The 12,228-nt window shown below is 38.3% G+C and overlaps 1 protein-coding gene across 1 annotated transcript in view; it reads left to right on the forward strand.

Annotated features, from left to right (window-relative positions):
- The window catches only part of MTUS1 (microtubule associated scaffold protein 1), a 129,600-nt gene that overhangs the window by 111,446 nt on the left and 5,926 nt on the right, over positions 1-12,228 (forward strand). The window contains exons 10-15 of the mRNA XM_068942765.1: positions 4,595-4,809; positions 5,365-5,470; positions 6,465-6,538; positions 6,641-6,736; positions 10,094-10,210; positions 11,612-11,709. Coding sequence (XP_068798866.1) covers positions 4,595-4,809; positions 5,365-5,470; positions 6,465-6,538; positions 6,641-6,736; positions 10,094-10,210; positions 11,612-11,709 — 706 coding nt within the window. The remainder of the gene's footprint in view (positions 1-4,594; positions 4,810-5,364; positions 5,471-6,464; positions 6,539-6,640; positions 6,737-10,093; positions 10,211-11,611; positions 11,710-12,228) is intronic.

A 12,228-nucleotide genomic window follows, 5' to 3' on the forward strand; every position in this document is an offset into this window, starting at 1 on the left:
GCGTGCTTTTGGTTAACCTCATTTCAGCTTGCCCAAGAACAAAAATATGAAATGCAACTGAACGTTCTGTACCATTAATCTCATAAAAGTAACGTCAAGAGGAACTTGGTAATAAACTGAAATGATGTTTGGACAGAAGAATTTCTAATATGGAGAATCTGCCAAAAACATGAATATATTTTAGAATTTAAAAAAAAAAAATCTATGATGAGCTTGTATGGCTCCAGCAGCTTTGCTGGTCAAAGGAACATATACATAAATCTTCCAGTGGGGAATACAAAGAGCAATAAAATATCATGCACTGTGACAAAATACCATGTTAAAATACTTGATTTTTTTTTGGTAATTATTGCCTTTCCACATCCCCCAAACATATTAAAATGTTGCTATTTTACTGTTCTAGTGTGTTGTGTTTCAAAAAGGAGGATTTGTACATACTAACAGATTTTCATAAGTCATAGTTAGACCAGTGAGTGACCTAGACAATTTTATGAAGATAACTTTTGTTTTGAAATAATTTAGGATTCAAACTAAAGGTTCAATACTGTTTCATCTTCTTAGAGCTATGGTTATGGTGGCATTTAGGGGAATATAACTTGAAAAATAATTTCATGGAAGCATTTGAGACATAAAGACCGAATTGGTTTTGTTATATTAGTGGGTGTGTGTATAATTATATAGTTATATGATTAGAATTAGAACAGTTAGAACAAACTAAATTTTGTAAGGAGATATCGCACAATTGTAAGAGTTTATCCCTTGGATGCTTTTATTGAAAATGTGGAACAGATTTCTTGGATACTAAGAAATAGATGAGACAGCTTGCGCGCTCCTTTACCTGTTGCTACAGCTCACGTGCTTTGGATTCACTGCAGTTTGTACTGTTGCAGGCAACTGCCGCGTGTCTGGTTCTGTGGTGTTTGGTGGGGGGGGGGGTGGTGTTTGTTTACAGGTCTGGGACACAGAAAGCTTGGCAATGAAATACATGAGACAATAGTGGCCATTGTTTAAAAATTAAACATGATTGTTAATTTTGCATGTTAGAAACGTCATTTCTGATTGGAAGAATCCTGTTACCAAATTTCAGAAGTTTCCTGTCATTGCCAGAGGTTTGGCCCAAAAGAGTTAAATTCTTTATTTATAATAAAGGGGGTGTTAAGCAGCCTAAAAATGCAGATTAAACCTGCTTCCTGTTGTAATAATAAAGTGCACGAGAGAGAGAGAGAGAGAAAGTGTTGTATGATTGGCTGGGACAACTAAGTGGGATAAAATATTAATGGCCTTGCTGTTGGAATAATGAAGTAAATCTTGCTTCTGGTTGCCAAGTACAGCATTCCCTCTGTTCTGTACGGATCTTGAAAGCTTAAAACTGTTTACTGTTAGAGATGGGATTGAACCTACTTAATGGATAAATGGCTAGTGCCTCTTTTCCTCTCTTTAATTTGATGTTTCTCTCCAATGCTGTTGGGCCATTTATCCCCTGTTGTTTTTGTGCTCAAAACACAAAACTCTCTTTTAATGCGTGGCATAATAAAGACGTGGAATTGCGGAGGGAAGTGCTCTCAGAGGGGAGAGGAAGGCAAGGAAGCGCTACAGTAGCGTTCAAAAACTCTGAAGCGTGCACGCTGAGTGTTTCTGAAGTGAAAGAGAAGTCAAAATAGACATTTTGTATAGCAGATCCTTAAGCTACTGGAAGAGCATGTCCTCAAGGTAACAAACTTTTTCTTTAAGCACCAGTTTTGTAAGAAAACTCTTAGGTTGAATAGTCATCATCTCCAGTTTGGTTAGTCGCAAGTTTTGCAGCGTCCCCTTGCTGTGGATGAGCGGCCAGATAAAGGAATTATTTGCCTTTTTCATGGCTTGTCCCTTTCCTGAAATAAGGCAATGTGTAGTCATTAGTATTATTCATTGTGGAAGCGGATAGGGCTGTGCAAAATAACTTGCTGCACGTGCTTATGAGCCTTGAATGCAGGGACAGACGGCTTTGGCTTACAGGAGCTCTCTTAATTGCCAGCGAAGAATTATTCGATCAGAGCTTTGGCTGGAACCTCACATGCGCAGGCTCTTGCCTGGCTGGGACATTGGGAGCTCGCGTAAGCCGTCGTAAGGGTCATTCTGGCCTGTGCTTTGAGGACAGGGACTCATCTTCGATTCTGTCAAGATCAGGCTTGAAATCTGCAAGGAAGCATTTCAGAGGCCAGGCATGACCTTCGAGGTAACACAACCTTCAACCTCCAGTGCAGGTTTAAAGTTAGTTTTGTTTGACTTTGTGACATTAGTCTTCTCATAAATCTGACTTGCAAACTGGCTGAACGAGAACTAACACGACTGCTTTCTTTAGTAAAGGCGTGGTTTGTTGTTTGACTTCTCTGTTCTATAAAATGTTACGTATCACCTGAAATTCCACATGCTTGGCCACCTGACATTTAAAGATAAGAGCATGATAGAAGGCAAATTCTTTTAAACAGAGGCAAATGCATGACTCTGGCCTTACAAATAAAGAATTAGATGACTGCTTCTTCCTCTTTCCTTTTAAAGGAGGTGGGTCATTTGAAGCATTTTGCTAGTTATTTTAAATGAGGCATGTGAGTTGATTTGCCTCTCAGCTATACCTCTTTACTGTGCTATAAATGATCAGATCAGTTCTGCATGTGACTGTGTAATGGCTCTGTTTGGCACTCTGCCTGTTCCTTTGCTTTATAAAATAAAGCCTCTTATCCCACCATGTTCCCTTTTCCCCCAAAACATGACAATGCAAAGCATATATATATTCAATAACTTTACACCAATGTGATGTGCTAGAAGTGTGAATATTAATGTTTTATTTTTCCAAAGGAAGCAGTTGTTATAGAAGTGGGCATAAGGAATGAAGGGTAATAAAATCCTTACTTGTTGGTGACCACTCTCCCTCCAAGTATAGAAAGCTGTGAAATCAGCTTTGGTTGAAGAGTGTTCTGGTACGGTTTTGTTGAACCGTTCGTTGGGTTGTTGCCTGTCACAGGATGAACAGCTCTGTTTAAAACTGTCCCATCAGCAGACCTTTTAAACAGAACTAACACAAAGCTAAGCCTGTTAGAACTAGTTCAGGTAGGTACACATGAAAACTGATTTTGACACAGTTCATCTCTCAGTCTTTTTACGTTTGCTGGTTCAAGTGCAGGTTCCAAGTGATTGCCGTGGAGCTGGGACTTCATTACAGTTTCCTTGAATCAGAGTTCGACTAGCGTTCGTTCAGTTACTCGCGTGCTCTTGATGAGCTGTAGCAAAGTGGCAATCTGACAAGTATGTAATTTCAGGCACTCTGCTGGGAAAGACTGTTTTCACTAACAGCTGAGACAGTACTGATTTGGGAATCTGTGCTTTAAGATATTGTAATGTATGTATATCTTACGGCTCAAACAAAGCTGTGCTAAGAATTTCCTGTAATGCCTGTACAAAGATTCATGCATGTTCCAGTGCTTTTATATAGAGTTTAAATTGATACCGTTCAGGCAGCCTGCCAAGCAGGTTATAAAATACATGTATGTATGACTTCTCCTCCTGTGTTTAATCCATTCCAGTTATTTTTTCTCTTAAATAGACATATATTGGCTAATCTATTTATTTAATTTAAACAAAAGCACTAGAGGCTGTATTTAAGCAATTTGCTTATGATATTCAGTGACCACATGCTTCTGTTTCTCCTTGCTTCCAGCCTTTGGGTGCAGCTGGAACTGTAAGATGTTTGGTGCAGCCATATTAAGAGTAGAAAAATGATTCCCCCTACTAAGACCCTTCTAGCTGGAGTTGTGAATGCTAAATTTAAAGCTGAGAAGTGGAAGTTACTAACTTCTACCTTGCCTTTTAATCACTTGTAAACACGGGGAGACAAACCTAGGCAGTAGCCTTAGCCGGCCTGTGTTTAATCTGGAAAGAGAAATACACTGTAATTATTCGGTTTTCTTACTACTCTGCATTGTGCCTGAAACTCTCCTGTATCTTGCATATTTAAATATCTTAGGCCTGTGCGTGTCGGTAGTATGTTTCAGATTGGAGGTTTGGTGTTTTCTGTCACTCTGTATTGGGTAGCCCATGTGAGGCTAGAATTGCTTCTCTGTTGCATATCTGCTTGTCATTAACATGTTGAATGGATGGTCTTCAGGATATTAAGACTTTGCAATTTAGCTAAGTGGTTTATACAGCAAAAAAGTACTCTGAGAAATTCACTACTGAAATGGGATCAAATTAGGTAAAGTAGTAAATTCAATTACCTTTTTATTAGAGCACTCCAGTATCTCTAGTGAGACATTCACTGATGTATCTCTTATGTCATGACAAACTGTCACGTTTGTGCCCTTTATATGGGTTCCTGATGTAACTCCAGATTCAAGTAATTCTCAGCAGAAGTAGTGTATGGACTGCCAATTCAGTATTTTTCCGAAGATCTTCAAAATCGTCTTTTTGTGTTCTTGGAGGTGGCACTAATTTATGGATAAATTGTATTGGGTATTGCTGCTGTTCTGCAGAGTATTCATTACTATCTTTAATACCTGTAACAAAGACTGAATGTGAATTTAGCATTGAACTTGATTACTTCTTCTTTTGAAATCTTCAGTAACAACTTCTGCAGCTTGTGAGAAATTGGAGAGAGACAGGAATGAGCTGCAAGCTGCTTATGAAGGATTTGTGCAGAAGTTAAATCAGCAACACCACAATGATTTAGCTGAGCTGGAGGAGAGGCTTAAACAGTTTTACACCGCAGAATGTGAGAAACTCCAGAACATCTGCATTGAAGAAGCTGAAAAGTACAAAGCACAACTTCAAGAGCAGGTTTGTGACCCTTGAAGTAGAAATGCTCTCTAGTAATTGCTTTCTGTTACAAATGAGCCTTCAGACGGTCCTGATTTTTGTTAATAATTGAGTTATTGGTTGCTTCGTGTGATGTGAAACTCCACTTTATTGCAACTAGAAAAATGTTACTACACTGAGTTGCCCAGATCTTAATGTTTAAGCATAGTACAGATTCCTGATGTTCTACAAACTCCAATGACTTCTGGAGCTCTACTGGATATTTGCATCAGCTTGAGTTTTAGGATTTATAAAAACGCATCTAGCCTGTCAACTTGCTTTGCAACATCTCCGTGTGTGCAACAGATACATCATCTTGTTAGTATCTGTGAACTATGAGGCATCACTCTCATCTACTAAGTGCTGTGTGTGGCTTCGTTTCTCACGTTTTACGCTATCTTTAAGTGCTACCTAGACTATCCAAAACATGTGCTCAACATAATGCAGAAAGCCATTGTAACAATGCTGCTTTAATGAATTAATGAATGAATTAATTTGATAAGCTGCGGGGGAGGAAGTCATATTGTCATATTGCAGGTTGACAACTTAAACATCACACATGAGAACTTTAAGCTGGAACTTGAAAGCAGCCACTCAGAAAAAGTAGAGGAGCTGAAAAAGGAATATGAATCTTCTTTTTCAGGCAAGTATTCTGTATTTGAGTACATGCACTATAGTCCTGCTAGTTATAAACATAAATATTCAACTTTTAATTGTTCTTGGTAATCAGCTATGGTTAATAACATTGTCAAAATTCCTTTTTTTTTGGAACAGAACAAGGCTTATTTTACATACTGAAATGCCAGTAATCCCATTATAGTTGAACGACACCTTGAAAACAGTTTAAGATTGGAGTTCCTTTCTTTCAGTAAAAGATGTGCCTAAATTGCAGACTACCCTCAGAATCTCAAGGTAGCAAGTAAATTGCTCCCCCTCCCTCACCATGTTTTTATAAGGAGCACCTCAGAATTGAAATCCAGCAAAATTGGGGTTGTGTATTTTCCAGATAAAAATGGAAACGTTTCTTGAGCTGAGAAATATTACACATTGTGTACACTGTACCTGGGGTGAAGGTTGTTTTTCAGGGCAGCGGGTGAGCGTGCTCAGTTCTAAATGGCATTGCATCTTAATTGACTGAAGAGATGATGATTTCCTTCCTCCTTCCAACTCTGCTTGACAACCCAGTTTCTAATGAGATTTTTACCTCATTAAAACTGGTGACACTTCCCCTGCAATCAAGGAGCAAGGTCTTCTGCTTGATATTTCCAAAGTACGAATGAGTGTAGAAAAGAAATGCTTTTCTAGAAGCTCCTAGAAAACTTCCTTTCAGAAGTTCAGCTTTTGTCAGATGTGTTTCTTGCGCTCAGTTCCTCTATTTGTTGCCTGTAGATGAATGCTTTCAAAGTTGACATGCTGCCAGCTAATTAAATAGAATTAAGTGCATGCGTGAGGGGATGATCAGCAAATGAAGCAGTGATAAATCTGATACTTTGTATATCTCCTATATTGTTTGAAAATGGTAATAGTGTTCTTTCGGTGTTTTTTGTAACTGACTGTTTATGTATGTTTGCTTCTCGCTCTTTCTTTCCCCATGTCTTACACAATATTAAAAATCTGCAAAAAATAATTTGTTTCAGAGCTCAAGAGTGCCCATGAATCTGAAAGGAAGTCGCTTCAGGATTCCTTTAAAGAGAAGCAGGAATTGCTAGAGGTTTGTTAAGGGTTTGAGACATGGCAACAGTGTAAAACTTGCAAGGTGTTTGGGAGGTGCACTGAATTCTTGGCCTAACTATACCATATCTTTTCATTTCAGAAAAAGATTGATGAATTAAAATGTGAAAATGACTCTCTAAGTGAGAGGCTGAAATTAGAAGAGCAAAAACAAATAGCCAAAGAAAAAGCCAATCTTGTAAGTCCTGATCCTCAAAAGTAAAGCAGATTAACAAATCTTGTAGGCTTGTTTTTCTCTTCTGGGGATGGGGGGAGAAGTTATTGCATAATATGAAAGGTTTGCTATCAAGTCGTTAGTACTGATGAACAGACATGCAGGAGATGATATGGGCAAGCTAATGCATTCGTATCCATTGCTGAAAGGCGTACACCTGAATTAAGTCAGTACACAGACTTCCTCGTGTAACTGACAGCTATGTAACATTTTAATTTATTTCCAAGAATGACATGTAGTTGGTCTCAGGGAATGTACTGAAGGAGTTATAAGCTAATGTGATTAGAGCATCCAAGTAAGTTACTTGTCTTGTTACTAAAACGTTCTTGCAGCCAACAGCCTTGCCTCTTAGTCAAGGAACTGCCTTTCTTGTGAGCTATACGGCTCTGATAAATATTTTGCATAAATGACTTTCCTACCAAAAATCTTTCTCAAGCGCTAGACAGTGATGTGTATTAACTTTACCATCAGAAATATCTAAAACTGTTGAATATCGAAGCCAGTGTAGTAAGTCATAGCCTAAGCTAAATTGAAAGCCTAAGCATAGCACACAAGGCATAACATAACTTTCTCTATGATCAACAAATGCTTTAAAAGTGCCATAATCAGCGTGGGCTGTCTTGTATCATTACTTCAAAATTCACTTCTTATAGTTTAGTCTTTAATGATTTTTTTTTTTTTTCCAAACTGGTTCATACTTGTTGCTGGTGTATGCTTTAGATAAACTTTTCTTTGTCTGTCTGTCTTCCCAAGGCTGCTGTCATCTGTGATTCTCCTGGAATTGCAAATGTGCACAGAGGTTTTTCATGTATTGGAGATGATTAGATATAAACATGCTTGTCTTCTCAGTTTGAGCATTAGTATTACTTATCCAATGAAGAGAAATTCTAGGCTTAAAAACCCATTTAAAATACTTTTAGTGGCACATCTTTAGATTTTGCCAGTTTAGCTACTAAAAATGGTCAGTCTGCATTTGTTTCCCCTAGAAGCAAGTCACATGCAAGTGTAGTAAGTCTGTATTTTATGATGGTACAGTCTGTTAATGATAGTGGTTTTGGACACAGATTTGTGTGCCTCTGCTATTTAATTTGAGAACAGTCTTCGGCGCACGCTCCCCATTTTAAGACTTGGTCAAACATTCAAGAGAGAAAATAAAACAGAAGGTCAGGTGTATGCAATGTGAGACCACAAGGTAAGACAAAGAGGAGCAGGAGGAAGACCTGACTGGGCGGAGGACAGCAAAGCAGAACCCCAGCAATTTGGCCTCTTTCCAGGAGCTGGGAGCCCTTTGGGTGGAAAATGTGAACAATCAGTGAGCTTTGGGAAGGGGAAGAAAAGCCAGAGAAAGCATCTGCTTTGTGTGCAAAAAGTGCAGACTTAACCTAACAGAAGTTGATCTAGTTTATGCTGGAATTTAATTTCTTTCTCTCTCGCTGCTTATTCTAGTGGCAGGGCAGAGTTGCAGCAGGGGGAATCTGCAACCACAGTACATTGCTGTGGTTGGGAGGAATGATACCAAAGCAGACATGGGGAGGCTGCACTTGGCAGTTTGAACTGCATTCCAGAAACGTGTTCAGATGTTAAGCGATGTAAAGGAGCAATAGCAAGTGCCTCTTACACAGCTGCAAATACCTCTCCCATCCTGAGAGCAGGGGAATAACAGTTAGTATAAAACAACTTCATAAGCTTGAGGCTTCTCTATGGGAAAAGATTGACTTGACCCAGTAGGCTCTTTTGTGCTAAATACAAATTCTGCACAGCAAGAATTTCCATGAGCCTTTTGAAGACAGAGGTGTATTTTTAACTCTCCAGTTTTATCTAAATAGTGTCACTTGATATTCCTGTAGGATTTGGGGGAGGGGAAAGATGTGTTTTTGTTTTTTGGTAAAAATCTTATCTGGACTTTTCAGTCTTTTTATCTGACTGTGCTGTACTGTCAATAGCTAACATGGTAGTTTAGATGTAACTTTAAAAAAGAAGTTTTAACTCTTCACAGCAGAGGAGGAAACACTTAAAAAAAAAAAAAAAAAAAAAAAAAAAAAGTCATTTTTCTCCATAGCTCCTAAATTCTGTATAAAGCCATAAAAAGAAAGAATTAAGTGCAAATTGTTTGCCTCTTTCTCTGAGACACATCAGCATTTCCACACACAGACTTCTATTCAAAAGTAGAAATTAGGTAAGAATTACAAATGCCACAATCCTTAAAAACTGTCAGGAGAATGAAATGCATAGCTGATTCGGCCTTTGCATTAACTGTGAATGGTACTGGTTGCGTCCTTACTTTCCAGTGCAGCATGCTGCCACTGTCTGTGGGCTGCGTCCCACAAAACTGCAGGTCATCTCCCTCCCTGCAAGTCATTATTTTTCTGATGTGGCAATGAAGCTGTTACTCAACTCAGTACACCGGTAGTCTTACCAAAATATGCTAAAACAAGTTTTGTTTGTGTGTAAAGATAAACTTAGTTACACAACATGCTTAATCATCGATTAACTTCTGTTTCTATTCCAGTTGTGCTACCTGGAAATGGATTGAAACTTATTTTATTTCTCTTTATTTTGCTTGTGACTTCACCTTTAAATTTTCAAGAATATGTTTTACTTTGCAAAGTTCAGATGGTTGCTTACCCTGGAAAAGAGGTCCTTGATGGAAATGGATCTGACCAAAAAAATTCAGATTCAAGTCCTGGCTTGCTGTCTAGTAGATGAATCACACTCTACAACAGTGCAAGATTTGTATTTGCTGTTGCATTGCTGGGCTATTAAGAAGAGTGTAAAAACAACAACTTTGGATTCCTCTGTAAGAGCTGCCTTAGAATTGAAACAGTGAAAATTAGCCACAGTCAGGTTCATAGGGTTAAACTTTGGGTGCTTTTTGAACTACTCCAGCACCTGAAAACTTTTGAAGTATTTACTCAAATAACTTTTTGAGTTGGGTTATGAGTAAAATGAAATAAGTTTTGGACATCCTAGCCTTAGAGAGAGCCTTTGGGCACTCCCACAAAATGAGTTTTGTTGTGACAGCGTTACTACCTTGCTTTTGATTCACAAGGGTTTTTCCACGTTTCTACAAAAAAAAAACCCTAAACACTTTCTTCTAAGAAAAGCTGCAACTGTCCTAAACTAAAGAACAAACAAAATCAGAAGGGAAAGTGGTACTCAATCTTTTTCTTACTCAAAACTGTCCACCTTGATTTCACTTCTTAGGAAAAAGTAACTCTCGTTACCACATTTATTTTCTTTCTCTTCCTAAATAGCAGAAAAATACTTAAATTGTTTCTGAAATTGTGAGGGTAATAAGCAAATTCTGTGGACATCTTTCAGAAAAACCCGCAGATTATGTATTTGGAACAGGAACTGGAAAGTTTGAAAGCAGTGTTGGAGATCAAGAATGAGAAGCTACATCAGCAGGATATAAAGCTAATGAAGATGGAAAAACTGGTGAGCTTCCCTTGGGGTCTGGCAATTTAGGACCATGTCTCCGAGTTATCTTCCGATAATGAATTTAGGCTGGTCAGACGTATGTGCCAGGATTAGCCTTTTTTTCTAAAAGGAAACATTAAATTATAATGCGATATGCTCACATTGCAGGTACAATTACATCTATATTGGGTCATAATGTAGAGGGGGAAAGGAATTACCAGATGCTGTAAATAACCTCTAAGACGACTCCTGGTTTGCATAGACTGTAGCTGACAGTTAGCCCAGGATTACCTGGGAGCCCTTCCACATCTCCTTTCCTCTCCCTTCTCTTCTCCCCTACCCCTCCCCTTACCTGCTACCATTTGCTCAGGTGTTGTGGAAGAACCTTTTGAGCACGTACCCAGAATTCTGGCCTGCACTGCCAGCAAAATGTTAACACAGAACTGATCTTAATTAAATAAAAAGAGAAATTCACCCAATGTAGATGAATGCAACTAATTAATATCAAATATGATACTGAATAAATATTTTAATCTTTTCATCTAGAGTTGATTGGCTTAGATCAAATATTTTAGCTATTATCTTTAAGCTGCTTGTTTAGCTGTGTGGCTTTATTCCTCCTCTGTCTGTAATTCCACATGAAAAGGCAATTTTGGGGGGAGAATTTGTAGTTACTTTGTGTATTCTCATCTGGTATGGCAGAACTGGGTCCTTATTCTGGGTGGGGCCCTTGAACGCTCTTGTAATACTTGAACACAAGACTGTAATGAGGATGTATAAGAGGAGGTTTGGATACAAAGCAATACTTTCAAGTCAGCTGTACAGTATTGCACAGCATTGTGTGTTGTCCTGTACCACTGGTCTACAATTACTGTGCAAAAATCCTAGAAAAACTTCATGTATTCTGACTAAAGATTGCCACAGTTTAAAAGCCCTTGGCAAATTCAACCATTCAACGTGTTTTTCCTTAACTTTTGATAACATCCTGCAGTAATAAAGTGAAATCTGGAGAGCAGCAGGGAGAACTGATTACGTAGGGGAGCTCTCAAATGTGTCACTTTATCACATTATTTCTAGATAGTCTGCTGTCTGCAGCTATGACAAAAACGCTGTTAGTAACTACATAGCCAACTAGTAGATATCTTACCCAGTTTTTTGCTGGCATCTAATCAGCACAAGTGGCAAAATGCCAGTGTTAGTCAAATAGGGGTACTTATTTTATTCTGGCATATTAGAGAACATTAAACCATTACAGCAGGTCAGTGTTATGTTACTCCAAGGTCACTCTGTATGTTCTTGCATTTATTGTGATAAGGTCTGCAAACTCCAGATTTTGAATGTCTGTTGTTTATAATTCAGTCAATTGCCTGATGCATGTATGTATGGGTTTTATTTCAATCTGTGACATTTTTTTGAAAGGTGGAAAACAATACAGTCTTAATGGATAAACTGAAGAAATTTCAGCAAGAAAATGAAGAATTAAAAGCTCGAATGGACAAACACATGGAACTTTCAAGGTGAAATATATCTGAGGACTTCTAGATATCCTTATTAACCAGGAGAAGGTGTTCCTGTGACTAGGGGAGAAAAAAAAAATCAATGTGACTATTACAGTGACCAGGTTTTTGTATAAGTGCTTAAAAGGAATACAGTCCTTCCTTCCCCAACACATCTATACAAATCTGCATTCCTATATAGAAACAAGAAACAGGAATAGATTGAAAGGAAGTAAAGGCTCATCATGTTCTTCAGTGCTCTGAAACAGTATTTCAAGGGAGAGAAAGCAACTTGGGAATATCATCTTACAACAGATTGTTACAGCCTCTTTAAATAGCGTTGTTTTGTGAGATAGGCTTGGTTTTACTTTTTAACCGTTTCAATTTAGTGATCTGTCCCCAACTTTAGGTTGATGAGGAGACCAGTGTGTTTTAGTTAGCAATAACAGCAATATCTAAATGGGTCTCAGGTTTTCACAACTTCATCCATTCCTTAAAGGGATGGGCTAACTCCTGTAGTTTGAAGGATGCTGCTACACA

Source organism: Struthio camelus, chromosome 4 (assembly GCF_040807025.1).
Source record: "Struthio camelus isolate bStrCam1 chromosome 4, bStrCam1.hap1, whole genome shotgun sequence".
NCBI classification, from domain to species: domain Eukaryota; kingdom Metazoa; phylum Chordata; class Aves; order Struthioniformes; family Struthionidae; genus Struthio; species Struthio camelus.